At 44.9% G+C, this 27,498-nt stretch overlaps 3 protein-coding genes across 3 annotated transcripts in view; 1 reads left to right on the forward strand and 2 right to left on the reverse strand.

Moving 5' to 3' along the window:
* LOC119396068 (myotubularin-related protein 14-like) overlaps positions 1–10,306 on the reverse strand; it is a 29,654-nt gene extending 19,348 nt beyond the window's left edge. The window contains exons 1-9 of the mRNA XM_049416563.1: positions 10,186–10,306; positions 6,205–6,270; positions 4,976–5,059; positions 4,053–4,250; positions 3,667–3,739; positions 3,378–3,422; positions 2,981–3,034; positions 873–975; positions 45–161 (exon numbers count right to left, since the gene is read on the reverse strand). Coding sequence (XP_049272520.1) covers positions 45–161; positions 873–975; positions 2,981–3,034; positions 3,378–3,422; positions 3,667–3,739; positions 4,053–4,250; positions 4,976–5,059; positions 6,205–6,270; positions 10,186–10,302 — 857 coding nt within the window. The 5' untranslated portion in view covers positions 10,303–10,306. The remainder of the gene's footprint in view (positions 1–44; positions 162–872; positions 976–2,980; positions 3,035–3,377; positions 3,423–3,666; positions 3,740–4,052; positions 4,251–4,975; positions 5,060–6,204; positions 6,271–10,185) is intronic.
* LOC125758869 (uncharacterized) overlaps positions 1–27,498 on the reverse strand; it is a 271,216-nt gene that overhangs the window by 19,515 nt on the left and 224,203 nt on the right. The gene's annotated exons all lie outside the window — the stretch shown is intronic.
* On the forward strand, positions 11,813–26,082 carry LOC125758867 (uncharacterized). The gene is made up of 6 exons (XM_049416564.1): positions 11,813–11,899; positions 15,005–15,156; positions 18,103–18,186; positions 18,714–18,808; positions 19,454–19,513; positions 26,030–26,082. Exons 2-6 carry the CDS (start codon positions 15,119–15,121, stop codon positions 26,080–26,082), a joined length of 330 nt encoding a protein of 109 aa, XP_049272521.1. The 5' UTR covers positions 11,813–11,899; positions 15,005–15,118.

The following is a 27,498-nucleotide window of genomic DNA, read 5'->3' on the forward strand; positions in this document are numbered from 1 at the left end:
CTCTAGAAACGTGCACTGAAAGGAGTACTACGAACGGAACTCACTTTATGCATAATTTTTGTTTCTTCTTTTCCACCATTAAGTCGCAGATCTGGTTAATTGACAGAAATTTCAGCAGCTGGATGTCCTCGTTTCGCAGCTCGCCGTGCACAGATGCGTCACTGCGGAAATGAGAGTTGGGAATCACGCTCTGGAGGGGCACATTGGGCACCAGTTACGTACGACGAATAACCTATATACGAGAGAACGTATTTTATATAGAGGCTAGCAATGCTCCCTGCTACCTGCTTCACAGGTGCGGCCCTGTGAGCGCAAGTCACACACGTAATGGTGCTCCTAATTCCGACACGCTGCGACAGTGGGACGCAGTCTTGAACCACACGTCATGCTGAATGTCGCAGCAACCTAGTTTCCTTACTTCCTACTGTTGCATCATTTCGAATAAGCAAGAAATTGAATTACACGCGCGGCAGGAGTAGATCAGGACGCCGCTGAACATTGTGACAGTGAGTGGTACGCAGGACTCAATGCCGCTAAGGCGTTAGAATATTTCATCGTTGCTGTAATAACGGTAGATAAATAATAATAATAAATACCTGGGATTTTAGGGGCCAAAATCACGACATGACTATGAGCTCCGGAAATTTTGACCATCTGGTGTTCTTTAGCCTGCACTGACATCGCGCAGCACATTGGGCTCTGCATATCACCTCCATTGCAATGTGACCACCGCGACCGGGACCGAACCCGCTACCTTGAGGTCAGCAGCCTAGCATCGTAACCGCTACACCATCGAGGTAGACGTAATAACAGTCATGCGTTTACGGTAAACAAAGACGAAGCTTTCAGCTGCTCTGTTCAGAGCGCCTCACTCTTCTGGTGCCATTGGAACGGCCACAGATGGTTCGTCTTCCACTTCTCCCTGGAGGCTTGAAAGGGCGGCAGCGGCAGAATCCTCGTGTTTGTCGGTGCAGACTGAAATATAGAATATATATGGTTTATAAAGGCGAAGGCCCTAGGTGCCTCGTGAAATGAGAAATGTGAGCGACAGCGTCAACACGAGCGATGCAAAAAATCGTAACGCGATGACTTCATCATGGCGTCACAGGTACAAAAATTTTGTGATGCCAAATGAAGACTTCATCGCATGCAATAGTGGCTTGGTCAAAGGTGGGCCGATCCTGGAGGCACTGCAAAACCAGGTGAGGTGCAGAGAAATTGGGGGACACAAGCTTCGCCTTTAAGAGTTGAACGCGATAGCGATATCCTGCCCGTAGTGCGCACTTCGAACACTACGAGTGTTTAACAGAATGCGCGCACTGAGGTGTGTGCCTTATGTAATGGGTAGCATGCTTTCAAGCAGGAGCAATTATGCGCGAGAAACGTTTTCGAAGTTGTGATGCACCCACTACGTGGTCTAAAGGGAATACGCGCAGTAATGTGTGTGCCTCTTGCAATGGGTGGCTGTCTTTAAACCACCAAGTAGTTACGATATTGACATGGTGTGACGCCCGATGGCAATGTACGCTTGTACCACGCAATATTACTGCGATATACATCTCGTACTGTGACACCTGTATACAGGACGAGTATTTTTAGGAAACACGAAAGTTACTTTCAGCGCAGCTCCAAGCAGAGGCTTGGCTGTGTGGTAGAACACCTGCTTGCCACGCAGACGGCCTGGGTTCGATTCTCACTCAGAGCCAACATTTTTAATATTTATTTTATTTGCAGCTTTTTCGATTTTTCGGTCACGGATAAGATGATTTTTCGCTCACAACCAACGGAGCCTACGCCGACGGCGGAATTTCTGCGATACGAGCTCTTTAACGCTATCGCGTTAAAATGTTTTAACAGCGAAACTGTTTTAGCTTGCTGCAATTCCGTGGGGGACCGTCGAAAACTATGCGGGTATGCGCCACAGAAATCGGGTATGTGCCAAGGAGCTCCTAGCATATATAGCATAGCCATGCATGGTATAGTACAGCAAGGGGGTGGGAAATAGAAGGGAGGGTGAGGAGGAGTGACGTGATGGTGAGGAGGAAGGAAAGAAGGAGGGGATAGGGAAAAACATCCTATATATAGCATTGCATACGCCACAGACAGTGGGTGCGTGCCAAGCAGCTCCTCTGGTATCATATCCATGCATAGTATAGTTTAGGGAGGGGATGGGAAAGGGTAGTGAAGGTGAGGAGGACTGATGTAAGGGTGAGGAAGAGGGAAATGAGTAAAAAGAGGAGATGAGAAGGTAAACCATAGCAAAGCCATGTGCAGCCGCCTTTTTTTTTGTATGTGTGGCCTGAACGTGCGAGCGCCAACCGCCGAATCGGTGAGCGCTGCATAACGAAGCGCAGTGGCCAAATGGACGAGAATACACCCATGCGCGCAGTGAACAGTCCGGGGCAGCTTTCGTCTGCCAGGCTGTTCTTCGAAATGGACGCAATCACACCTGCTCTATTGTCCTTGCTTTTTTTTATGTCCTGTTTTTGGCTTGCAGTGGCAGATATATTTTTTGCTTCAGGAAAGTAGTGCGTGAACCACAGAAAAAGAAAAAAAAGACAGCTGATACGCGCGTAGTATAATCAGCGGATGTATACCGCATCTCAAGCGCGGCCACTTGATTTTTTTTTTGTTTTTAACGTGATGGCAGTGTACAGAAAAGGAAAAAAATGCATGACGATAACGCTACCTATAAGCAGCTGGGGTGGTGTCCGATTCCCGGAACAGCCTAGCAGAAGACAGCGGCACACTTTCCTCCGCTAAGTACACAGTGTTGCTGATCTGTACGTATAGCTCCACGCAAACTAGGCGCATCAATTTAAGAACAACAAGTAATTGGTTTAGTTTTACTAATGCAGGCGAAAAAGGTGAAGCATATAAACCATGAACCACACTTATGTAGACTGGAGATCACGAAAGATCTTTTTCAATACACAACCACCGCGCGTGCTCTGAAGCAAGATACTGAAATTATACTTGCCTGTAGACTCCTGGGAAGCCTCCAGGCTTGACGTCGGAGTGTTTTCAGCGCTGTCTGAAGGAGATTCATTGAAAAAGAAATCAAAGTTGCGCGCTAGAGATTATGCGCTCTCTATTAGAGAATGATGGATGATAAGGGCGGTCACGCCTGAGATAACCTATGAAAATCTGTAGAGAGGTGAGCTCAGGATTTGTGACCCACACTGTGACCGGCCGCTACTTACTGTACCAAATTAAAACACTGCTGCTTGTGAACCTCTGCAACGAGTGCACAGGGCTTGTTAACGCTTTTTTCGAAAAGAAAATGGCACGCGCACTTGTTAGCCGAGAATACTTGGCAGTTATATTGAGCTTAACACAATAAAAACAAAAAGGAAACTTGAGGAAAAAACACTTACCTGAAACCATGGAGTATATGTATGTGCACAGGTTGGCCGAGGCATCTGCGCGTGTACAGAGTAGAAGCGAGACAACATCAAGTTTCAGGGGTGTCATAACTGTTTCGCAAAATTGCAGCAGCAAAAGATTCACGAAGACAATGAACGCTGTTCATGCCTGTCTACCAAACCATCCCAGATTAAAAGCTATTTTACGTTATTCGAAAATTAGCACTGTCCGATCAGCGAAACAGAGACCCAGTCAACTAACCAGAAAAAACCAAGATGCTCTAAGATGAAAAATCCCTACCGTAGACTTTCTCCGCCGCCATACGGGTGTAGATCTCTACTCCTCCAGAAAGAGTTGCCGAGCGGCAGATGTGCTAGGCAGAGATGGAAAAGAGGTGCGTTGAGATGAAATGTTAATCTTTAGGAAAAACAAACAAACTTTGTGATTATTAATGGGAAGGCACAGCGCAACTGAAACAATGGACAAGAACACGCAACACACAAGATGGTTTTTGTCCATCGTTCTTGACACACTCGACATTCTTGCCCATTGTCTCAGTTGCGCTGTGCCTTCCCATTCATATAAACCAACTCGCCCAGATCAAATTCTCATTGGTGATTAAGGATTGTAGGAGTATTGAATCATCCAAAAGAAATAAAATAACGGAGTAAACAAAACCTAGGTACCTTTCCGTCGTACAGTATAACAGGAACTACAAAACGCGTCCACGCCCTGGCAGCTCGAGCTTTCTTCATGCGTTGCCTTAGTTCTTCGGCACGTGCTTCTTGATCGTCCCTGCAGAGAAAGGCTCTGCTATAGCATCGCGAGAAAATAACGGTGTGGTTTGCACTGAGGTGCTTTCGCACATTTCCTTTGGGCAGAGACTTGCAATGGGAAAATGTTTAGGGAAGGGCACGTGGCCATTGGCAGTCCTGAGAAATGGATGGTTGGTAGCCGTTCTATGAAGGAACTGACGACAACGTTTGTATCGGCCACTCGTGCGTGGTGGGCTGCCCACTTCCCAGTAATAATGTTATTGCATGGCACTTTTATTGACGTTATTAGGTTAAAACACTTGCGGCCAAGCAAAGGACAAAGGAATTGTCGAGAAAAAAAAAAAACTCGCACAATTTTCATGTTGTCGTGAGACGTCGCACATGTATCGTTGCCGTCAAGGCATATATCTAAATACCGGCGGCTCGAACAAGTAGAAACTGCGCCTATATCGGGCAATTGAATGTAGCAAGAGAATTTTCCTGTACCATTGTTTTTTAGCCACACGATTACCTATTCCGTAGAAATTTTAAAGGGCGACGAACAGCGCCTTCGATACGAGAACTGAATGCACAGGAAGCGTAGTTCGCGGGTTAATTCGCACGCAACGCGGAATAACGCTTAAGCGATCGGGGACAGCAAGGTGACACTTAAGTAAAAGATTTCGTCAGTATACGCCCAATGAACGAACGGAGTCTTCGTTTGTGTGCATCGCAGAATAGATTTTACTATATAATAACATACGTATGAGCTCTTCGTATTGATTTCACAGTGTGAAAACAGTGCCGAGCAGAGAAGGAGAAATGACGGAATATTAAGTAAAGGAACTATGAACTTGCCCGTCATCAGCAGGAAGCGCCAGGCACATTATTTTTTCAGGATAAGATGAACTCAGTGAACCGCCTTTGTTGTCGATGATCTATGGGCGAAGAAAGAAGGCTTATAAAAAACGTGCGTTATACATCGAAATATTTGTTATTCCAGTATTCTGTTTCCGACGTGGTATTCTGGAAGGGCATAAAAATATGCGTGACGTTGACAATTCCTGAACTTTCTGGAAAAACCTATGTTCGGGTGCAACAGATACAGGTGAAAGTGGCTAGTTGCTATGCACTCTTAAAAAAAGGTAGTAAAATTTAATTGCAGCATTTACTAAACCGACAATTTTACGACGTGCCGCTTAAGTTTTACTAATATAAAAATATATGAGAGGTAGTAAACGTTGTCTGTACTACTCAGCTTGTCGCCTTTAGTAAACGTTACTACCGAGACTGGCCGTAGTACGTTATGCTGCAATTGCTTTAGTCCTATGAAAAATTTTGTCTAACTAATCGTCCTGATTATGATGGAGAAACAGTCTTGTGGCTCGTCATGGCACACACGTATGCATTTAGTACAAGGTATATGAATCTGGGCCGAAAACATCGATTTGTATACGTGCAAGTACTAAAGAATGCTGCAATTACCTTTTACTACCTTGAAGAGCGCATAGCAACCAGCCGCTTTCACCTGTATCTGTTACTCACCGGTGCAACGTGTCCTACCCGAAAATATGGTTATATATAACTATAAAGTTTCCGTTAGGGCACTTGGAAGCCTTGATGTTCTATATATGCGTGTATATGTATGTGTGTTAGCTTATGGTTCGCTCATGCATCTGTGTACACAGTGCATATCTGAAGATGCCACACTGGCGTGTATTTACAAGGCTAATAACACGCAGTAATTAGATTATTCGCGTAACAAGACGATGCCGTTTCCCCCACGGCGTCTCTCATAACCCGAGACATTGGTTCGTAAAAACCCCATAAACCAACCAACAAACCGCACCGTTTGACATTTCTGCCATATAGCAAAGCTGGTAACATTTTGCTACTTTTTCTCCTACAGGTATTAACTAAATAGCAAGTGTCATGGCAGTAAGGTTACTAACTTCGCAGTTACGACAGAGTTAGTGAATGTTGTGACAGGCATTTACTACCTGTCACAGTTACTAAATAACACTAAAATTTTAGAAGAGTATGCCAGATTAATAACAATAAATTCAGGTGACGTTTTGTTTACCTTTACGGTATAGTCTTTGCTGAAAAGGTTCATGCATTTCTGCTGAATTCCTTCAAACGCAGCAACCTGAAAAGCAGAATCAGTCAATATAGATACACATGTGCAGGAAACGTGCTCGCCGAACACGGCCAGCCCTATACATGCCAGCGAATCCCAAAGGTATCGAGCACAAAGAAAATTTCTCGTCGTATCGTGTTCTGGTCATGGGAAGTCAAATCTCCACTGGTTCCTAACGCAACAGAGTTTCAAAGAAACAACGGCTTTCCTTTTTCGCTTCCCTCGTGGCGCTACCTCATTGGCGCATCCTCATAAACTACGTCAGTACAACCGATAGTAACATTGGAGGTGCGAGTGCGTGGCGAAACGTCGAAATAGATTAATAAGAAGCGATACTCGCTGTGTATTGCACAGTCGAGTAGCTTGTGCCACATGCCTTCAATGCCGTTCTGGTCACGAAACTTCGCTGTCACGCTATAGGCGAGCTTGATACGATGCTCAAAAACGCCGCGACGCCGCGCCACTGCGGGCATGCATCGTTCGCGCCGTTCGCGCATTGAAATGCTCGCGCAGTGAGGGACGAGATGCTGGATATCATGAGTTTGAGTTAGCGGAAACGTTGTCTCAAGATCACGATGCCCCATAAGTGTTGCGTGCCGGGATGCCGTTCCGGCTACAAGGGAACGACCAAAAAGCTGTCGTCGTTTCCTTTACCGTTAGACAAGCAGCAGCCCGAGAAATGGAAGCGGGCCATAACGCGGCAGGAAAGTGGCAATTTTAACTTTGAGTCGAAGTATACACGTGTGTGCGCGCGAACGACGCAAAGTACCTATTGTCGATTGTTTTGATCTGGCAAGATGCAGCCAGGAGGACTCTGATACTACTCACAGTTTAACAGAAACTGAACAGCTGTGGTGGCCGAAGCATGTAGCGCTATGCGCAACCTGGCGCAGCCGAGAGATCGCGCTCACATGCGGCTGCTTGCGGGCGAATGGGCGTGTAACAGCTCGTATTTCTGTATGTTTACAAGTGGCACCACTGGCACTTTGTTCCGAATGCACGGTGTTTAATTTCACTCAAATGTTAAAAGGGTCGACCTATCGTAGTGTTGTGACAAAAGACGCTGGCCCGTCCACGGCGGCCGCATTTCGATGGGGGCGAAATGCAAACACTCGTGTACAGAGATTTAGGTGCATGTAAAATGACCCTACGTGGCAAAAATCAGTCCGATGTGCCCCGCTACGACGTCAATCGTAATCAGATCTCGGTATTGGTTCGTAAAATCCCGAATGTTCGCATCTTTTCCGCTGAAACCACCGCGAGCTGCACGTTTTGAGCTGTTTTTTTTTTCTCTCCCGGATGCTCATATTAAGACAGAAAATGCGTTCATGCATGCTGAGTTGAAAGTGAATTCATGAAGTAAAGCGACCGTTGCGGAATTTTAGAAAGTCAGAACACCGAGGCTGTCCCACACACAAGCAGAGCAGCAGCAGCGTCCGCGTGCCCTCTCATGCACGGCTGCGCCTCTGGCGGCGACCGCTGGCTCAATATGAAACTGACGCGGCACTTTCGTGACCATTACAAAAAAAATTCAAGAATTCTGCTTGTACTATGATGACGTCACGTGCATCACTGTTAGCATTATGAGGTGCAATGAAAAGTGGCAGTTTGGCAATTTAAGTGTCGCGCTGCTATAGGCTCGAGCACGCGGGCCATGGCGGCAGAGTTCTGATGAGGTGCTAGATGTAGAAACGCAAGTCTAATTTGATTTAGTGCGCGTTGAGTCCTAGGCGGTCAAAATAATATACGGCAGGCCCGTAGCCAGGGATTCTATTTTGTGGGGGGGGGGGGGGGGGGGGAAGGCACTTGCTGAAGGCCTTGACTATGTGAGAAAAACACCTTTTTGGTTTATTTTCGGTAAAACACCCCTGGTAAAAATATCGGGGGTTTAACGTGCCAAAACCAGGATATGATTATGAGGGACGCCGTAGTGGAGGGCTCCGGAAATTTCGACCACCTGGGGTTCTTTACCGTGCACTTAAATCTAAGTACACGGGCCTCAAACATTTTCACCTCCATCGAAAATGCAGCCGCCGCCGGGATTCAATCCCGCGGCCTTCGGTTCAGCAGTCGAGCGTCATAACAACTAGACTACCGTGACATGTTGTAAAGCGCTTGTTGGCTACGGGCCTGGACCGTTATAGTCATCGTGGTTTCGAGCGCCTGAAAACGGATAATTTGACACAGGTACAGCTAGGAGAGGGGGAAAAAAAATCCAGCCAACTCCACTTCACGAACACTGCCGAAACAGCGAAACTTATGCCAGTTCTTCATCAGGCCATATTGTACTTCTATGCTTTTCAAGTATTCCATTCGTTGGCGCTTAGCTTCGGCCTCTCTTGCGCGAACGTCGCGGTTAGCTTGGCGACGACATGCCCGTTCTCGCGTCAGCTCTCGCTAGCGCTCAGGTCGGGCGGCTTCTTCATCGGGAGAATGAGAAATGCTGGCCATCTCGAAAGCGCGAACTCTTGAACACTGACACGCTATTTAACACTCCACTGCACCTCACAGTCACCCAATCTTGGCTCGTTTCTCGAAGGTTCACCCCTCGACATCCTCCGCCCTCGCCTCTCGCAGTAAACGAATCCCTCCCTTTCCTACCGAGCCTCACTCTCGCCACACTGAGGACACGTGATCACCGCTACCGCAACCCCGGACCTGAAAGTCTCGACTAAGAACTGCCTCGCTCTTAAAAGATAACTGAATTACAGGGGCCCATTAAGAGCACTATACCTGTGAACCAGTACAGCTGCCTGCACTCTTTGTAAACATGCATTGAGAGTTAACTCAGGAACCAAGCGCTGTAAATAACTGCGCAGGAACGGCATTAGAAGTATCGGTGCATGCTGCGCCAACGAGTCATCTAACCAGTGCGCTATGGCGAAATCATGATGTCTCAAGACTCAGATACTACAAAAAGAAGACCGAGGAAACTGACGTATGCCATGCGGCTAACGCAACTGCTTACAGCTTTTTCGCAACATCCAGTCCCATTCCGCGACAGACACGTGATGCGGTGTCCTACGAGTCAAACTAACCCCTGCTAGATGTAATCGACCGCTTAAACGTTCATTCTATAGCAACTGTGCGCTTCGACAAACTAGTCTGAGAAGAGCAGCTGCAGTTCGAATTATCGGGCAACCACAAAGTATTGCGCCCTACTAACAAGGCTCGCGCGGTCCGCGCGAGCTTATTTTGCGGTGCTGAATTTACGAGTAATGGGCGGTTCCGCCAGTTCTTCGACAGCGCTATGATGGACTCGTCAGAGAGGTGTTCCAGCATCTTCAGATGTAATCTTATACTATGATCAGAACAAGCGCATTGTGCTAGTGCACGATACCACGACACAGATAGTCGTAAAATCTGAGTGTGCGACGATGAGCTATAGGTATATGGAAGCAGCATATTACACTGACCACATGATTAATTTCTGTCCGTTCAGAAGCACAACCCTGACAATCTACATATAGGGTCGCATTGTTGTAGTGTAAAGGCTTCCCACATCTAGAAGCGACAACCGCGGCAATAACGAAGAACGCTTAATGAGCATAAGCAGCGAACACTGACATCCGGCTTTGTTAGCCTCTCGAACATCTCAAGCAACGAATTAAGGTGGAACGAGATTAAATAACGAGCTGCCTCAGGTCCTATATGATGTAAACGCCGCTTAAAGGAGCCGCTTCAGATCTCACCATGCGGCACCTTGGCGCGTCTTATAACAACGAATAATTTCTGGCTAGCACAACTGTTTCAAAGAAAAAAAAAACAATTGCAGGAACACATGTGGTGGCATGCCTTACTCATCTAGCATTTAATTAGTCGCGCTTACGCATTCATTCTTTATATGCGATAGGACTGACGCCAGCCTAGTCCTCCGATCATGTGTTCGCGACGTTTAACCTACAAGAACATTGTACGGCTTACCATTTCAGCGTCGGAAGCATTGTGACAGAAGGATTGCTTGAAGAAGATACCCATGAGGCTGTCAAGATCAGATTCTTTAACGAGTTCCACTGGCGCCTGCTTGCACGGAGAGCCCATGATTGCGGTCCGCACACTGGGAAAGCTTCGGTGAACAGCGCGTCACCGCCCCCCATTGCTTCAGATATATACGCGCAAGAGTTGTCATGTGATGCCTGGTAATATTTGCACTGCACGAAAGCAGCGTCAATTCCCAGAAACTTTGATTCCGTTTGATTGCGACGAGCCACGGTGGTCTAGTGGTTATGGTGCTTGACTGCTGACCCGAAGGTCACGGGATCGAATCCCGGGCGCGGCGGTCGCATCACGGTGGAGGCGAAATGCTTAGAGGCCCGTGTACCCAGGTTCAGGTGCACGTTAAAGAACACCAGAAGGACAAAGTTTCCGGAGCACTCAGCTACGGCGTGCCTCATGTAGTGGTTTAGGGACATAAAACCCCGACAAATATTATTATTTAATTGCTAGGAACCAGCATAGTGAAGAAGTGTGACTACCGCTAATCGCAAAACGTTTGGACGAAAAGATACGTACACAGATAGCGCCTGTCCGTGTCTTTTTGTCGAAATGTCTTACGCTTAACAATATTGAAGTGTGGGGTAGCGACTAGTTCGAACTCACACGTTGCTAAGTGGCAATATAGTGGCAAGCTTGTTCTGGCTCGACATGGCTTACGTACACACGACTGAATATATTATGACGTAGAATGCACCATGTCCTTGAAACACATTTCTCGCTACTGATGCGGTCGTCCCAATTTCGGCACCTCGTGTATCAACAAATAAAAAAATTATTAAATCATGGCGGTTGTTGCAATATTGTTTCACCGCTGATTTGTCTGCGACTTGGGGTAAAATATTCGCTGAGCAAGAGAAAAATGTTCGCTGAGGTACATTGTTGCGCAGTGCAATGACACTCTGTAAGCCACGAGCTTTCATGCTAGGTAAACCCACCGTGATAGCTCAATGGGTCTTCAACAGGTAGGTTGTAAGGCTGCGAAACTTGAGGATGTAGGTTCGATTCCCGGCCACGGCGGCCGCATTTCAATGGGGGTGATATTCAAGGTCACTGCACGGTAAGGACACGGCAGTGTCCTTACCGTACACTTAAATCTAAGTACCCTTATATCCCAATTATTACAAACAACATCCCCTATACTCTCCTTGGCATTATTGGCTGTTATGTTAGTTCTCATTAACATTGTGTATAACAAAGAAAAACGAGCCCTTAGAAGCCATATTATTTCCTTCGATATATATATTAGAGTGACTAACTGCCAAAACGAAAGAAGTCGTCCGGCGCATAGCCTTCATGTTAAAGCGCTCGCGGTCGGGGATTCATTTTCAAATTGTGCGTTGATAGGTTATTCTGAAGCATTCAACTATGACTCGTCAATTAGCAACTCCATGACGTCATTAAATTTCTCAATGCTGATCTTAGCGGCGTGCATACGCAGAAACGCGGGAGGTGCCAGAATGCATCGAAAAAGATGTTCTGTTTTTTTTTTTTTTTCCACAGGTGTCTCTATGTATTTCGCACGTTGGCATTTTGCCCGCATTGGCGTACAATGATGCGCGGTTTGCTCATCGTTTTCGTATTTGAACATGCTACCGGAACTTTTGACTACAGCGGAAGGGCCACGTTGAAGGATGTTAAGGAAGTAAGATCCTTATTTGCACATTTTTTTTTTGTCGTGCTATCATTTCTTTTGGAAAACGATATTATGAATTTCTGTTGCGCTAAAAGAATCAGTGTTGCGATGGTTTCATTCAACTCGCTGTTTATATTTTTTCACTCTTTCCAAACCGCGTTGAATTTGCCCACTGGGTAGTCTTAAGTGTTCTAACGTAAGCAGCTCGCGTACACTTTCCTAATTTGCATTTCGCAATGCATGCTTGGTCATTTCGGGTTTCAAACCTCTCAGTATCAAGACAAGTGAAAAAAATAATTCGAGAGTAGCTTGACTTCGTGCATTCATTTTAAAAAAATTCAGCGCACGTTGGATAGCTACAAGTCGAACATTGCCTATGTATCAAGTACAGCGCTCGCAGCGCTCATTCGCATCTCGTAATTTTACACGGACGGCGACAGCATGCATTTTATGGCTCGAGATCCTACCGACATAAAGCTATAGCGGAGAGGTTGAGCTCTCGTGAGTCCAAAATAGCGCCATAAAAAGTGTAACGAACGTCTAAAAGAAACTTCTTATAAAAAGGCGGTATGACGGTTCCAGTTAATGGTTCTATAGGAGAGCTGGGTCAAAGAGGATTATGTTGAGGTCATAAAAGTTTTGTTGGTCTCGTGCACAGCCAATATAACATAATTAAAAGCGCCACTTTCACCGTGAAAGCTCAAAAAGGTGCCTATACGTCCTCCGTAAGTCAGCATAGGAAAGTAACGTTTGGTGGGTACGTGTAACCAAAGCGTGAGCTAGGAACCAGTACACTTACCGCATGTAATACTTCAACAGATTAACTAAGGGCGTCGTGAGACCATGGAATGCCTATAGCTTCGCTGCAAATAGAGCTAGGAAAGCGGAGTTTGGGGTCTAGGTACATGTACAGACGGGTCCACTGTTAAAGGGAGCACTTGCGTTCATGGGATGCTTGGATTTCGCTCTCTTGCAAAAGCATAGTGGCTTATACTTCCATAAGATTACTGGTGATTGACAGTTCTGAGTTCTTTTGATAGACGAGTGCAGTTTATGAACAATGTTTCCCTATTTACTAGCTCCTAGAGGACCAGCAATATTAAAGCTGCTCATTCGAGTGTTCCCTTTAACAGTGGACCGTACTGTACAACAGGAGACTACAGCAGTGCACTGTACTTTCAACTCAGTTGAGGTTAAGAGAAAGCGCAGCTAAGGACACCTTCAATTTCTTTCTAGCATTATTACATCCCGGGCTTTCACGTTAGCTTTGCTTCAGCGAACATGATCACAGGACAGCTATTTGTATGCTGCTATGGTTGAACTATTTTTACGCCTCCTGTTCTTTCATAACGCATTAAATTAACCTTTGGAGGGACCACAGGTTACGAGTGGAGCTAGCGAAGGTGTGTAGGCTGGGCGCCCTACGAACACCTGCTGCTACGCCTGGGGTAACTACAGATCGTAATTTATTCTCTTCAGAAGAAATGGCGCGTGCTTTTCTGATGAATAAGTAGAAACATGCGGTGCGGTTGCACAGCGGTATTACATTCCGGCTACTCAGCGTGCCATCCTGTGTCCAAAATAGTGTAGTGGCGATCATCCTTTCAATAGGCGGTGAACGACATATAGAGACAAAATGGCGATCGCAACTATGACATGAATTTAACAGTGCCCTGTCTGAATGACTGTACTTGACGTTAATGCATAAGCTGCAGCAGTAGGGCCAAAATGAAGTCATTTCTTGCAGCCGTTAAATTGTTGAAACCATGACCTTCGATTTCGCACGCAATCTCGGAGTAAGCGCTAGTAAGTGTTGATCATGACGCATTACTTCTTTTCACCTCTCACAGACGGCGGCACCACCCCGCTCCTCCCCGCCTACCTACACCGCCAACAGAGAGCACCGTGCGAGAGAGAATGTGTGAAAGATATAAGGCGCGTTCGTGAAGTGTCCAGCATCTGCCAAAGTTAGCTTGGGCGGTTTAGCGTCGGGCGCTTTCCCCCCCCCCCCCCCCCGCGGCCGCGCAAGGTCTTGGGTTCGACTCCCAGCGGCGCATCGTTTTCTTGTTTTTTTTTTTCTTTCTCACCCGTTGGGGTCCATTTTATCAACGTCATATCCGTAACGAATGTACTTGGTGGACCCCGGCATAAAACACTTTCGTGTTAAAATGTTGTACCTGCCTTAACAGTCCCTTAGACACACTGGAACGTGTTCACACCACGGATTCAGCCGGGAGCTCAGGTGTAGATGAAACTAGAGCTACTGGCTCCAACAGGTACGTGGCTCCAACAGGAAGTCACATACAGAAACTATGGAGTGAACAACTGCATGAGCATTCCGTTGTTCGTTTAAGTCTAGTTTCATCTCTTTAAATCTGCGATGCCCGTATACGTGTATTTTCCCATCATTAAGATGACACTAGCTCTGCAATGCAGGAATTGGTTTGAGTGTTTATCTAATCACTACAAAACCTTCGTACTCACTTATGTTATAAGGTTCATAATCATGTATCTGTGTCTTTGGTGATTTCTTTCGGTGACGTGCCGTCATATATCGACGTATTCATGGTGGTTCTGAAAAAAAACCGCACACATTGCACAATCTTTTACCTGATGCACACTCATTTTTTTGTGCACAAGAAACATGTAATCTTTGATGCCAAATTTACTCTGATGTTTAGTTATTACAATCATCGAGGCTACACGTTGCTGTAGTTGATTGCCATTTTTGCTATCCATTCTCGCCCAAAGGTGTCAGCGAGGTAGTCAAATTTGTAATAATTCAACTATCAATTTCCCAGAAAAGAAATTTTACTCGCTTAGTCCAAATTGCATATGTTTTGACGAACACATATTCGCACGTTAGAATAGTCGGGTTAACCTATACATTTTTATTTGTCTGAGCTCAGTTCACGCTTACAAGTTTAGCGTAATTATAAAACGCTTCGTAGGCTTATCTGAAGGATGTTTGGCCTGCCGGAGCAAATTTATGCCCATATATGACAACTTTATGGCTACTACAAGAGAACAAGCAAAATGCAAATGGTTATTCTGCGCGTTTTACGAATAATAGTCTCCTAAAACAGCAAAGATTTCATTTTTTTTATTTTCCAGTTTTTCAACACAGCCGAAAGCATCCTTTTGCTCAGAAGGAGCTATTCTCACATTGTGGATGGCTATGATCCGGATTGTATCTACATTCGGAAAACAACCATAAAAGAGACGGAGATGTCGCTGATTGAACACTATCACTTTGGCAATCCAAGGTAATTTTTGTCAGCTCGCATTTCAACTATGTTCAGTAAAAGGAAACTAAAGCAATTGTATATTTTCAATGTTGTTTTAGCAGCGAAGCTGTTTAAGCCGGCCGTTAAGTGTCGACCCTGCCGCAAAACTATCATCATCGTGAAAAGGTGTGCGCCACAGAATTTGGGCAAATCCCGCTGCTCACAACTACGGCGTGGCCTGTAATAACCCTTATGTATGATAGGGTTATTACAGAGAGAGAAAGGGAGAAAGAAGGAAAGAGAGAAACACACAGAGAGACGGAAAGAAAGAAATAACGAAAGAGGGACAAAGAAATTTTTGCCAAAAAAAATTCTTCACGCGGCGGGATTCGCCGCCACACGCTCCGATGTTCCCTTTAACAGTGGACCCCTGTGTACATTTCGAGACTGCGCGCTGGCTTTCCGAGTTAACCATTCGTAAGCGACAGCAGCAGAGCATGTTGACTTAATACACCACAGTTTAAATACCATACCGTGAGTGCTGCAAGTGTTTTGTTCAGCTGATGGCGTCACATTTCCAGTCGCGGCTCACTGTAAACAGAATTAAGCTGCATGTTTGCACCGAGCGTTTATAATGGCCTTGCATGCGATACGCCGTGATTGCTTAGCAGGCTGAGGTGTTGCGCTGCTAAGATCGAGGTCATGGGTTCGATTCCGGCATACGGCAGCTGCATTTCGATGGGAGCGAAATGCAGTACCCCCGGCGTACATAAATTTAGGTGCACGTTGAAGAGCCCCAGGTGGCCGAAATTAATCCGAAGTCCCCCACCACAACGTGCCTCATAACAATGTCGTGGTTTCGGCACATAATATATTATAGCATTGCATGCGCGTTAGCCGCGGGCAATATACAGCTGCCTCTTTGGAAACGAACTGAAAAAAAAAGAACCAAGGCGGCAATTAAATTTTCGATGGCTTCGCGAAATCAGACATGCTTATCATCGGGCACAAAAATCCTAAGTGGCATTAGACTTGTGATCCAACGTTGTTATCATCCGATGCTTACGTCGGCAAAAGTGAAACCTCACGATAATGAGCACTTCGCATTGCAATGCTGCCAGTGACTCAATAGGGCAGATGTAAATTTATGCGTTTCACACTGAGCTCATAATAAATTTAAAGCCGCACGACAAACTTGGCATCCAAGCAATCGAAAATGCACGCGAAAGCGTGGTGGTTGTTTACTCACAGCCCCGAGCAGACACGACTGCCGCAACGAAGGTGCGTTTTACCGTATAACATTACAGTTTGTTGCTATCACATTCATTGCTTCGCCCTTAAGCGAAACAGTGAGCTTTTTTTTAATGAGCATATGGTCCGGCTAGGCTGTTGAAAAACACGCAGTCGTCGCTGAAAAAATCTGCTGATGAACATGTCATACAGTCCCTAGGGCGTTAATCTAAATTAAAGAGAGGAAGTGTCGCAACACAGATCTGTGCGATAGACCCGCAATTAGAAATAGGTAAGCCGATGAGAAGTTGGTAGCTGTGACGTACCAGGTGGGTTTGCAAGGAAGTTTCTAAACCAGTAATAAGAATAATTGTTCGGTTTGACGTACCAAAAGACCGATATGCTTATGGAGAACATTGTATAGCAAAGGACTCTGGGAATTTCGACCACCTGGGATTCTTTAACGTGCACCTAAATCTAAGTACATGGGCCTCAAACATCCGAAAATGCGGCAGCCGCGATTCAGTCAAGCACCATGCACACTAGACCACCGTGACGGTGCGTTCATAATTCAGTAAAAAACATTGACGCCTTTCTTAATTGTTCTTTATGAATCAACTGACGAGCCGTGTTGTGAAAAGCTTTAGCAAAACCTAAGAATATGCAGTTAGTGTGAAAGCTGTCGTCGTTGTGCATGAATAGATCATTACTGAATGACCATGGCTGCGTTTCACTATAACACCATTGTCTGAAACCATGGCGGCAGTAAGGCGAAGAAAAACTGGTCTTCTGGAACTGCAGCTAAATAAGAGTTATTGGCGTTTTCAAGAAGCCTATACGGGATGCTTGTAAGTGTCATTGTTGAGGAGTTATCGGAGAGATGTATATTACCTGACTTAGTGACAGCAGCAACATTCCCCACTTTCTAATCGCTGGGAATTCGGGAGCACCAAATGATCGAGCAAAGGTATTAGGACAACAGAGGAGTACACTTCCATGATTTTCAGCACCATTGACGCAACTGAATTGCAGCCAGATGACAATGAGATTTTAGGATTATAATGAAGTTTAATAATGCTACAACATCAGTGACTATGAAATGAATAGGAAGAAAGCTTTGGCCTTGAAAACTTGAGGAAAGAAAAAGTGTGATTTTGTTTTAAAAAACAACAAAACAAAAAACAAACAAAAAAAATTGGGGGACGCTTAAGCTTCGCCTTTAAGAGTTGAACGCGATAGCAATATCCTGCCCCTAGTGCGCATTTCGAACACTACGAGTGTTTAACAGAATGCGCGCAATAAGGTGTGTGCCTTATGTAAAGGGTAGCATGCTTTAAACCAGGAGCAATTATGCGCGAGAACCCTTTTCGAAGCTGCGATGCACCCACTACGTGGTCTTAAGGGAATACGCGCAGTAATGTGTGTGCCTTTTGTAATGGGTGCCTGTCTTTAAACCACCAAGTCGTTATGATATTGACGTGGTGTGACGCCCGATGGCAATGTACGCTTGTGCCACGCAATATTACTGCCATATTACATCTCGTACTGTGACATCTGTATACAGGACGCGTATTTTTGGGAAGCATCAAAGTTACTTTTAAAGCAGCTCCAAGCATTGACTAAGTGTGATAAATACCATGAAAGAAAAAAAAGAAAGAGGCGTGGCTGTGTGGTAGAACACCTGCTTGCCACGCAGACGGCCTGGGTTCGATTCTCACTCGGACCCAACATTTTTATTATTTATTTTATTTGCAGCTTTTTCGATTTTTCGATCACGGACAAGATGATGATTTTTCGCTCACAACCAACGGTGCCGACGCCGACGGCGGAATTTCTGCGGTACGAGCTCTTTAACGCTATCGCGTTAAAACCTCACCATTAAGCACTGAGCCCCACTGTGCAGGAGGGACAAAAGTGGGTATTATCGAACAGGGTCTAACAAGAGCGCCCGCGTCGCGTATGATCTAGTTCCGGTTAACACAGAGCGTGAACATGGTGGCTTCAGGACGCATCCGTCACAGTTCGAATATTTACATGGTGTTCTAGAGACAAGATTTATATACTCATAGCAGTTTTTCGGTACTATTGCCTAAGAAAACTAATAATAGAGGTAGTCTTCGTATTAAACTATTAATACAGGCAGTTTTTGTATACGGAACAACTACGTTTCGGTACTTAATTCTCACATAGCTAGGCCAACTTGCGTAACCATTCTGGTGAAGAAATAAAGAAGAAATCGGCTGAACAATTTCATAAATAATCTCTTGTAATATGCAAGTATGTTTTGCACCTTGTACGGACGATAAAAGAAATAAAAAGTTGTTGTGACGCCGGCAACTATAAATTACATATGCATCTATTCTTAGCCAGCGAAACTGCACAGCCTACCGTGTATTCATGAAGATGTCCAAGGAAAATGGAATAGACGTAGCCCCCGTGTTGGAGGCCGCGAGAATCAGAGGTGAGGAGCAATAGCGCACTATGTTTATGTATCTCGGATTACTAGGAGAGTGATAACGCCATTTTCGTCAAGTGTTTAGTATACAAGCAAAAAAAAAAAAAAAGACGCGCCCGGCTATCGAGAGGTCAAAGACCATACGTTGATGAGGTGCTTTTATTAAAGAATTTATCTTGCCTCCCCATCTTCTTGTGGGTCGGTTTGCGTAATAATGAATCTAGTTAACGTTTCAGGCTGAAGTTTTAACGCGTACTTGACACTGAAGCTAATATAATATTTTTGTGTTTCTATAGTGCGATTTCGTATGATGGTGCACAACGCAGGTGGTCGTATGCTTTTTGGAACCATTATGGATGACAAGAGCGAACTGCCAGGATCACATATTAAGCTTACCCCACCTTCACTAATAAAGGATATCGTTATCGGACATCTATAGAATGCGTCAAACTGTATTGCAAAGGCATGTTTATACTATTTACAGATATTTCGTTTGCAGATCTTCAGGCTTGCTTAAAAACGTGTAAAAATGAATTCGTCATCATTTTAGAGAATACCGCTACTGAACATGCAAATAGTGGAAATAGCTCATCTTTTCTTTCTTGTCTCCCGTTGCTGACCGATTTCTTTTGTGCATCTTTTCTCATTCAGTGCCATGGTGCCCCTTTAATAAAATCGTGGCGTCCTCATTAACCAGGACTCACACAAAAGGTAGATATTCTTGCACAAAATTTTCATTTTGTAAGATCCTATTGAGGGCAGGAAAACTGCATTGAAATTGAGATTTGTTGCCTTGGGAAATTTTCTGATGGGCGAAATACCGTGTTTACTACTTCTCTGAGTGCTATAAAGTCTGGCTTTTGTTTGTTGGTGTTTTATTTATTGCTTATTTATTTATTTACTGGGTGCTAAATAAGCATTTTGCTATCTCTGTCTACGATTTCATTAAAATGCAATTAGAATTTTCAGAGAACTTCGCATACATTGCGGTATGTCCGTTTGTAACTAACCTTTTTCACGCGCAGTTAGGAAATGAACTGCGCGCGTAGCCATTGACAGGGTACGTGCCAGAATAAAAACTCCGTGTGAGCTGCAGGCAGTTGACTAAACATGTGCAGCTGAATGCACATGTTTAGCTGTATGCGCCCGAGCATACGATATCGGCGCTGCGAACATGACATTGGTTTCTTTACTTTGAAATAGCGAATGTGTTCAAACAAGGCAAACGCCCGACTGGCCTTCGCGAAAAATGTGATTATCATGCTGGCGCGAGCTGTTTTCGCCCTCTGCTGCTTCATTCCCTAAACATGGGCAACCGGCGCACGCTCTCCAGCTGCGCCGATTTGTCCGGCGTGGGATGCAATAACTAGGGCGAGTGGGAGAAGGAGTGCAGAGTGAGAGAAAGAGGGAGAAGGAAAGAAAACGAGAGGCATATAAAAAAAAGGGAACAAGGAGAAAAAAGAACAGAAAGACAGAGAGAGAAAGAGAAACAGACACACAAAAAAGAAAAAAAAACATAGATCACGTCAGAAAGAGAAAAAAGGAATAAAAGCGAAAAAAATGAAGATAAAGAAAGTAATAAAGGGAGAGAGAGAGAGAGAGAGAGAGAGAAAAAAGACAGAAAGAACATAGAAAGAGCGAGAAAAAGTGATATACAGAAAGAAATAGAAATAAACAAAGACAAGACGTAGAGACAACGAAGACAAAGAGAGAAAAAAAAGAAGGAGAGGAAGAAGGAAAAATAAAGAAAAAGAAAGATAAACAGAATCAAGGCAGGCAGCCCAGGGCGACTCTTTCAGCCTTACGCCACTAGTGCAAGCCGCGCCAGTTTTTTTTTATACACTTAGAGATATATTTAAACGGGATAAAGAACCGCGCGGCATTCGTTTTCAAACTTCTTGCGCATCGAGATACAAAACAACAACGTTGCTTGTAGCGAAGCTACATAGCCTGTCGATACACTTTAGAGAAATAATCTGGCACTAATGTCAAATTTTTTGATGCCTGCAGGAATTAATACGTTCGGGAATTGCATATGCAATACTGTTGGTATTCAAAATGACTGGCTTCGTTTGCGCAAGGATCTCCGCTAAGGAAATACTGTTGGTATTTCGCGAAGGTCAATCGGGGCACGGCACCGCATCCGCGATGACGAACTCACACAAGCTGTTTTTGCAGGCTGCCTTTTCTTGTGCGTTCTGCTATGCAATGCTGGGATCACGCCCGCCGGATTCTGGATTTCTGTTTGGTCCCGGGCCAGTTTCCGCGCCACCGGCACCGACGTTGGAAGAAGCCAACTACCGAGTCTGGCAACAAGGCACGGCTACGCTCTGCACCACTGGCGGCGGATATAAATATCATCCAGACATCGGCGGCTTCGGGCACGGCACCGCATCCGCGATGACGAACTCACACAAGCTGTTTTTGCAGGCTGCCTTTTCTTGTGCGTTCTGCTATGCAATGCTGGGATCACGCCCGCCGGATTCTGGATTTCTGTTTGGTCCCGGGCCAGTTTCCGCGCCACCGGCACCGACGTTGGAAGAAGCCAACTACCGAGTCTGGCAACAAGGCACGGCTACGCTCTGCACCACTGGCGGCGGATATAAATATCATCCAGACATCGGCGGCTTCGGGCACGGCACCGCATCCGCGATGACGAACTCACACAAGCTGTTTTTGCAGGCTGCCTTTTCTTGTGCGTTCTGCTATGCAATGCTGGGATCACGCCCGCCGGATTCTGGATTTCTGTTTGGTCCCGGGCCAGTTTCCGCGCCACCGGCACCGACGTTGGAAGAAGCCAACTACCGAGTCTGGCAACAAGGCACGGCTACGCTCTGCACCACTGGCGGCGGATATAAATATCATCCAGACATCGGCGGCTTCGGGCACGGCACCGCATCCGCGATGACGAACTCACACAAGCTGTTTTTGCAGGTTAGTTACCTATCTGGTGCTTCGTGTGTGAGGACCAGCAATTACTTTTTGCTAAAGGTGTCGTGCCCTGTAGAACTGCCCGATGTACAGAAGCGCGTACACGCTATTGCTTCTCATTTGTACTGTGTATTGCAGGAATTGTTACTTATGCTTTCTGGTGATATTGAGTCCAACCCTGGTCCGATGACTAAGGCAGAGGCGGAAACCCTTGCAAGTGTCGTAGATAGAATTTCTAAATTAGAAGAAGCGCACGCAGCACTCGTCGCTGAACTAAAGAGTACGAAAAAGGGGGAGGCTGCTGCACTAGTGAAAGTGACGGAGCTCGAGCAGGGCAACGCGCAGCTGCATGCTGAAATAAAAAGTACGAAAGACGAACTAGCAACTGCCAAGAGCAAAATCGAACTTCTTAACGCAAGGGTAACGCCCCTAGAAGCATACGCCCCCTCGGAGCACTCGGCCAATTCTGCCACTGGAGCCGATGTTCTGCAGGGCGTCTCTAATCAGCTCGTAACAATTAACTCTAGGTGCGAGGATGCTGAGAACAGGCTACGACGATCAAACTTAGTTTTCTTTGGTATTGAAGACAACTCTGCAGAGGATTGGGCAGCATCAGAGCTTAAAATAATGAAGTTTTGCGCAGACATGCTCGGAATAACAACAACTAGTTCGCAGTTCGAACGTGTGCATCGGCTCGGCAAATATAATGTTGATAAGCACCGTCCTCTCATAGCAAAATTTACTTTCTTTAAAGACAAACAAGAGGTACTTGCAGCAGCACGTAAGCTTAAAGGCTCATCGTTCTCCATTCGAGAAGACTTCTCATTTGCCACCCGCCAAGCTAGAAGAAAATTGATAGAATTTGCCAAGACTCAAAACAGACCATACAAGTTATCTCTTGATAAGCTGCGCATGGGTACATCTACTTACGTCTACGATGTTGTCACGCAAACTGTTGTGCAGTGGAATAAATAGCTAAACAGGCGCACGTGCACACAGGACCGTCTAGGATCATTACCTAATCACATTAAATCTCCAATATCATTATCATTTACTAACATTCGAAGTCTTGCGTCGAAGCAGGATAAACTTTCTTCCTTTCTCGAAGATGCTGACTCTGACATCGTTATTCTTACCGAAACCTGGCTCCATCCTGATATTTCTAATAATGAACTGTTTTCCTTCGCGAGCATATACAATGTGTATCGATGCGACCGCCGTAACAGACGAGGCGGCGGTGTCTTACTTGCTATTAAAAAGATATTTACTTCCCATTGCATTCACACAGACTCAAACGTCGAGATTATTTGGGCCGTCCTTCAAACCCGTTCAACAAATGTGTTAATCGGTGCTTGTTACCGTCCTCCCGATTCAAACGAAACCTTCATCATCGATCTTCGCGACAGTATTGCCAATACACTTAAGGCCTGCCACGCAGATATGGTTTATGTTCTGGGGGATTTTAATTTTCCGCACATCGACTGGGAAAAGCTAACCTCTCCTTGTCAAATGTCATCAGATTTCATTAATTTAACCCTGGACTTTAATTTCTCCCAGGTTATCAACCAACCCACTCGCGGATCTAATATACTGGACTTAGTACTTGCAAGCAATCCAGAAACAGTAGAGCAAATAACTTATCTTGAAGGTTTTAGCGACCATTGTATGCTCCAATTAACTATTAATATTCCGTTACCTTTTACGGGCAAGGTAAACAAAACTATTCGTAACTATAGCAAGGGTGATTACGCTACCATGAATGCTGAACTAGAATTTTTTTACCACAATGAATTTCTTCCTTCTCTGTACAGTCGAACGGTAGAAGAGAACTGGGTGCTGTTCCGCGATAAATTATGCTCGCTAGTAAACCAGTGCATCCCGTTAATCAAAATAACCAATGATAAATCGAACCCTTGGTTCACGAATTCCCTTAGGCGACTTAGAAACAAAAAGAAACGCGTCTACAGGAGTGCCAAAAAATTGGACACCCCCGCGGCTTGGGCGAAATACAGTGAGTGTCTAAAAAACTATAACTCGGCTTTAAGCAGTGCTAAAGATAAGTACTTTTGTCACGATCTTCCATCCCTGCTAAATTCGAACCCTAAAAAATTTTGGCAAGTCATTTCCCCGAACCGCGATACTGACAACATTTCATTACATGATAGCAAGCACGTGCCTCTTCCTGATAATGAGTGTCCTTCGAGCTTCAATTCTTATTTTTCATCTATTTTTTGTGAAGAAGATTGCTCCGCCATACCTGAGGTTCCCGACTTTGAGTATCAGTATATGACGCCCATTGAAATCTCTATCGATGGCATTGTTAACCTCGTAAATAATCTTAAGTTATCTAATTCTTGTGGCGTCGATGGGATTACCTCCAAAGTGCTAAAGAACACCGTCATTACTTCGAGCAAAATACTATACCAGATCTTCAGACTGTCACTAACTTCAGGAGAACTCCCGTGTGATTGGAAGACTGCAAAAGTAGTCCCCATATTCAAAAGCGGTGACAGACACTCACCAGATAACTATAGACCCATCTCACTAACCTGTATTTGTTGTAAAATGCTAGAGCACATAATTGCATCGCACATATACAATCATCTAGAATCAAATAACTTTTTTTTCACCAATCAGCACGGGTTCAGGAGAGGCTTTTCATGTGAGACACAGCTTTTAGAATTCACAACTGACTTGCATTTTGACATGGACCGTAACATACAGATTGATAGCATTTTTCTCGACTTTTCGAAGGCATTCGACCGTGTAGCCCACTGCCGCCTGATTTCAAAGTTAACTGCCCTAAAATTGGATTCACAGTCACTAACATGGCTTCGAAACTTTCTTTCAAATCGCCAGTAGTTTACAATAGTTAATGATCTTCCGTCTCCCATATGCTATGTTACCTCCGGCGTACCGCAAGGCAGCGTTCTCGGGCCGCTACTATTTTTAATATATATAAATGACCTCCCTAATAACCTAGCTTCCCATGTGCGATTATTCGCAGATGATTGCATTATATACCGCCCTATTACCGGCCCCGATGACCATCACATTCTCCAGAACGATCTTCAGCTTATTTTTAATTGGTGTAAAACTTGGTTGATGACCCTTAATTCATCTAAATGCAAAGTAGTCTCTTTTACTCGTAAGCACTTAGTCTCAAATTTCTCTTATCACATAAATAATAATCCAATTTCTCCTGCCACCACATACAAGTACTTAGGAATTCATCTGACGTCAAACCTTTCCTGGAACCTTCACGTTACAAGCATATGTGCTAACGCTTCAAAGTCACTGGGGTACGTACGTCGAACCTTGAGAAATTCTCCCTCCAATATTCGCAAGCTAGCTTTTCAGACATTTGTTCGCCCACAGCTGGAATATGCCTCTCCAATATGGTCACCCCATCATAACATCTTAATCAGTTTATTAGAATCAGTACAAAATAGGGCAGCTAGGTTTATCTCTAATAACTATAGTTACAAATCCAGCATCTCACGAATAAAACATGATAGTTCACTTCCACTCCTCAGTACTCGTCGGGACTTTGCACTCTTGTCATTGTTTCACAAATACGTCTATGCTGGTAAAAAATCTTTCTTGCGGCTTGAAGTTTCATCTTGCACATCTCGCAGATTACATAATCACCTCAGTTTCACTCGCATGTACGGAAGCACTCATGCATTCAATTCGTCGGCACTTCCTCGTGCCATTCGGCTGTGGAATGCGCTTCCCGATTCCATTGTGTCCGAAAAAAATCCCGATAAATTTCGTCAACTCATCATTTCACATTCCTCCGCATAACCTCGACAAAATGTATAACGCCTTTTTTCTTCTCGTTGTATGTGTTTTATTAGCTCTCTTATGTATGACTTCGTTATTTCTTCTTGCTCATTCATTGTACTCGTATGTTTAATTTTTCTTTACTGTGCATTACCTGCGCGTGTACAAAATGTGTCAGTTGACGTTTCTATAAATTGTATTAATTAGTTATACCGTTGAAATACTCATTTTCTCTTTTCGCCTCTACAATTATTGTTAGCCATTATTTCAATGTGTTTAAAAAAGGACATGTGTGCTTTGAACCATCTCATCCTGTATGATATGTATTCATTATATGTGATCATTTATTTTTTGTGATGCCCCCCTTACCCAATGCCTCTAACGAGGCCTGTAAGGAATCTTTAAATAAAATAAAATCTGTGCAGTTGATGCATTTTAACTTTAACTTTGTTCTGATTACCATCACCAACCGCGAGATGCCAGTGAGAATGTCGTACCTATTTTTTCCAGAGTACTTAAATGGAAGGAAATACGTTTTTTCAATACTACGATTCAAAGGATAAATGCGCTGTTATTACCTTCGCAGATGCGGAATGTAAGTACATGAGCACTTGACCGTTGTTTTGTTGGATATTATGGGGATCTTATGCCAGAGAATATATCTCCACTACTACTTGTAGGATACGCGAAATGCATATACAATTTCTTCAGCTAACTGCCTGCCATTTAGACCGACCTACTGACTTACCGGGCATCCGCCACATGAAGGACCGGAAATTAGCTGTCTTAACAACCAGAGAGCGTGTATCAGGCCAGAGCTCTTTACCGGGCCGGATCAGGTACCTTATCACTGCCACACCTCTTGTCGTAGCAACGCGTCCGATAGATATAACATCACGCTTGCGCCGACGGGTACGTAGCCCCCATAGTCCGACGCACCAATGCAGTTTTGGGGTATTGCGCAGGCGCTTCAATAAAAGAAAAGAAACACAGCTTCGCCGTAAAGGTGAAGCAATGAATGCGGTAACTACAAGGGGGAAAGTTATACGACTTTAAGCTAGCAGCTTTAGGACCGAGAATTAGTATACAGCTACACGAAGCAAATTTAATATTTTTTATTTAGCGTACAAAATTGAAGCATTCACTTGCTAACTAAATTAACATCCATAGCGTCAGTGCGCACAGGCAAACATGACTGCAAAACGCAGGCGCAGACCGCGGGCACTCGCTTTCAAAAGAAGGCGTGAAGAAACGTGGCCGTTGAGGCGAGTGAAGCGATCTTCGTGCTACAGTACGATCGACCCAAATAGTTCGACTCAAACATGTCGCCAAGCTTCGGGTGAAAAGGAGTTCAGAACTTACTGGCAGCGACATCAGCAAGGGCAGTTATGAGTGCTGCGATTGAAGCGCCACAGGGTGCGGAGAGAACAAAAACTAATCTTTATGTTTTACAAATGACATTTATTACCCGAACAATATTATTTAGGTGCAATGTACAAAGAATTCATAACACTGTTTAATTCTTACGAAAAATCTTTTTCTTAGCGCCCTCTGAAGAGAGGCGCACGCCATTACTATTCAGGGCAGTCCGCACGGTGCATGGAAAGGTGCTCTCGTAAAGTTCGTCTGTGACGACACGCCCCCTCACGTGTTTTGGTGTTCCGCACTTGCGTGCGTTCTCTGAAGTATTGTGGTGAGAATTTAATTTTTGCTATGCGCGAAGCTGTGAGGTGCGTTCCTTCGTTGGTGAACGTGTTGAGTACAGCGTTCAACGGGCAACGGGACGATGCGGATAACATATAACGCCGAGCGCTTGCCTTGGTACCAGCGGAAAAGATGTGTTGTTGAAGGATTCGATAGCAACGCACGCACACCTGGCGACCCATCTCTTCTAGATAAGAAACCGAGGCAACGGTTCGGAGTACTGTGTCGCTGGATTTTCGTCAATCAGTATTCTTGTGGCCCGGTTTCCTTCGTGA

Source organism: Rhipicephalus sanguineus, chromosome 6 (genome assembly GCF_013339695.2).
Source record: "Rhipicephalus sanguineus isolate Rsan-2018 chromosome 6, BIME_Rsan_1.4, whole genome shotgun sequence".
In the NCBI taxonomy this organism is placed as follows: domain Eukaryota; kingdom Metazoa; phylum Arthropoda; class Arachnida; order Ixodida; family Ixodidae; genus Rhipicephalus; species Rhipicephalus sanguineus.

Excerpts from the sequence above, each read along its gene's own strand:
- LOC125758867 (XM_049416564.1), top strand. The coding sequence starts at position 15,119 with ATGTCGCTGATTGAACACTATCACTTTGGCAATCCAAG. Across the intron at positions 15,157-18,102 it reads TATCACTTTGGCAATCCAAG|CTTTTTCGATTTTTCGATCA; the intron begins GTAATTTTTGTC and ends TTTTATTTGCAG. Across the intron at positions 18,809-19,453 it reads GGAGGCCGCGAGAATCAGAG|TGCCATGGTGCCCCTTTAAT; the intron begins GTGAGGAGCAAT and ends TTTCTCATTCAG.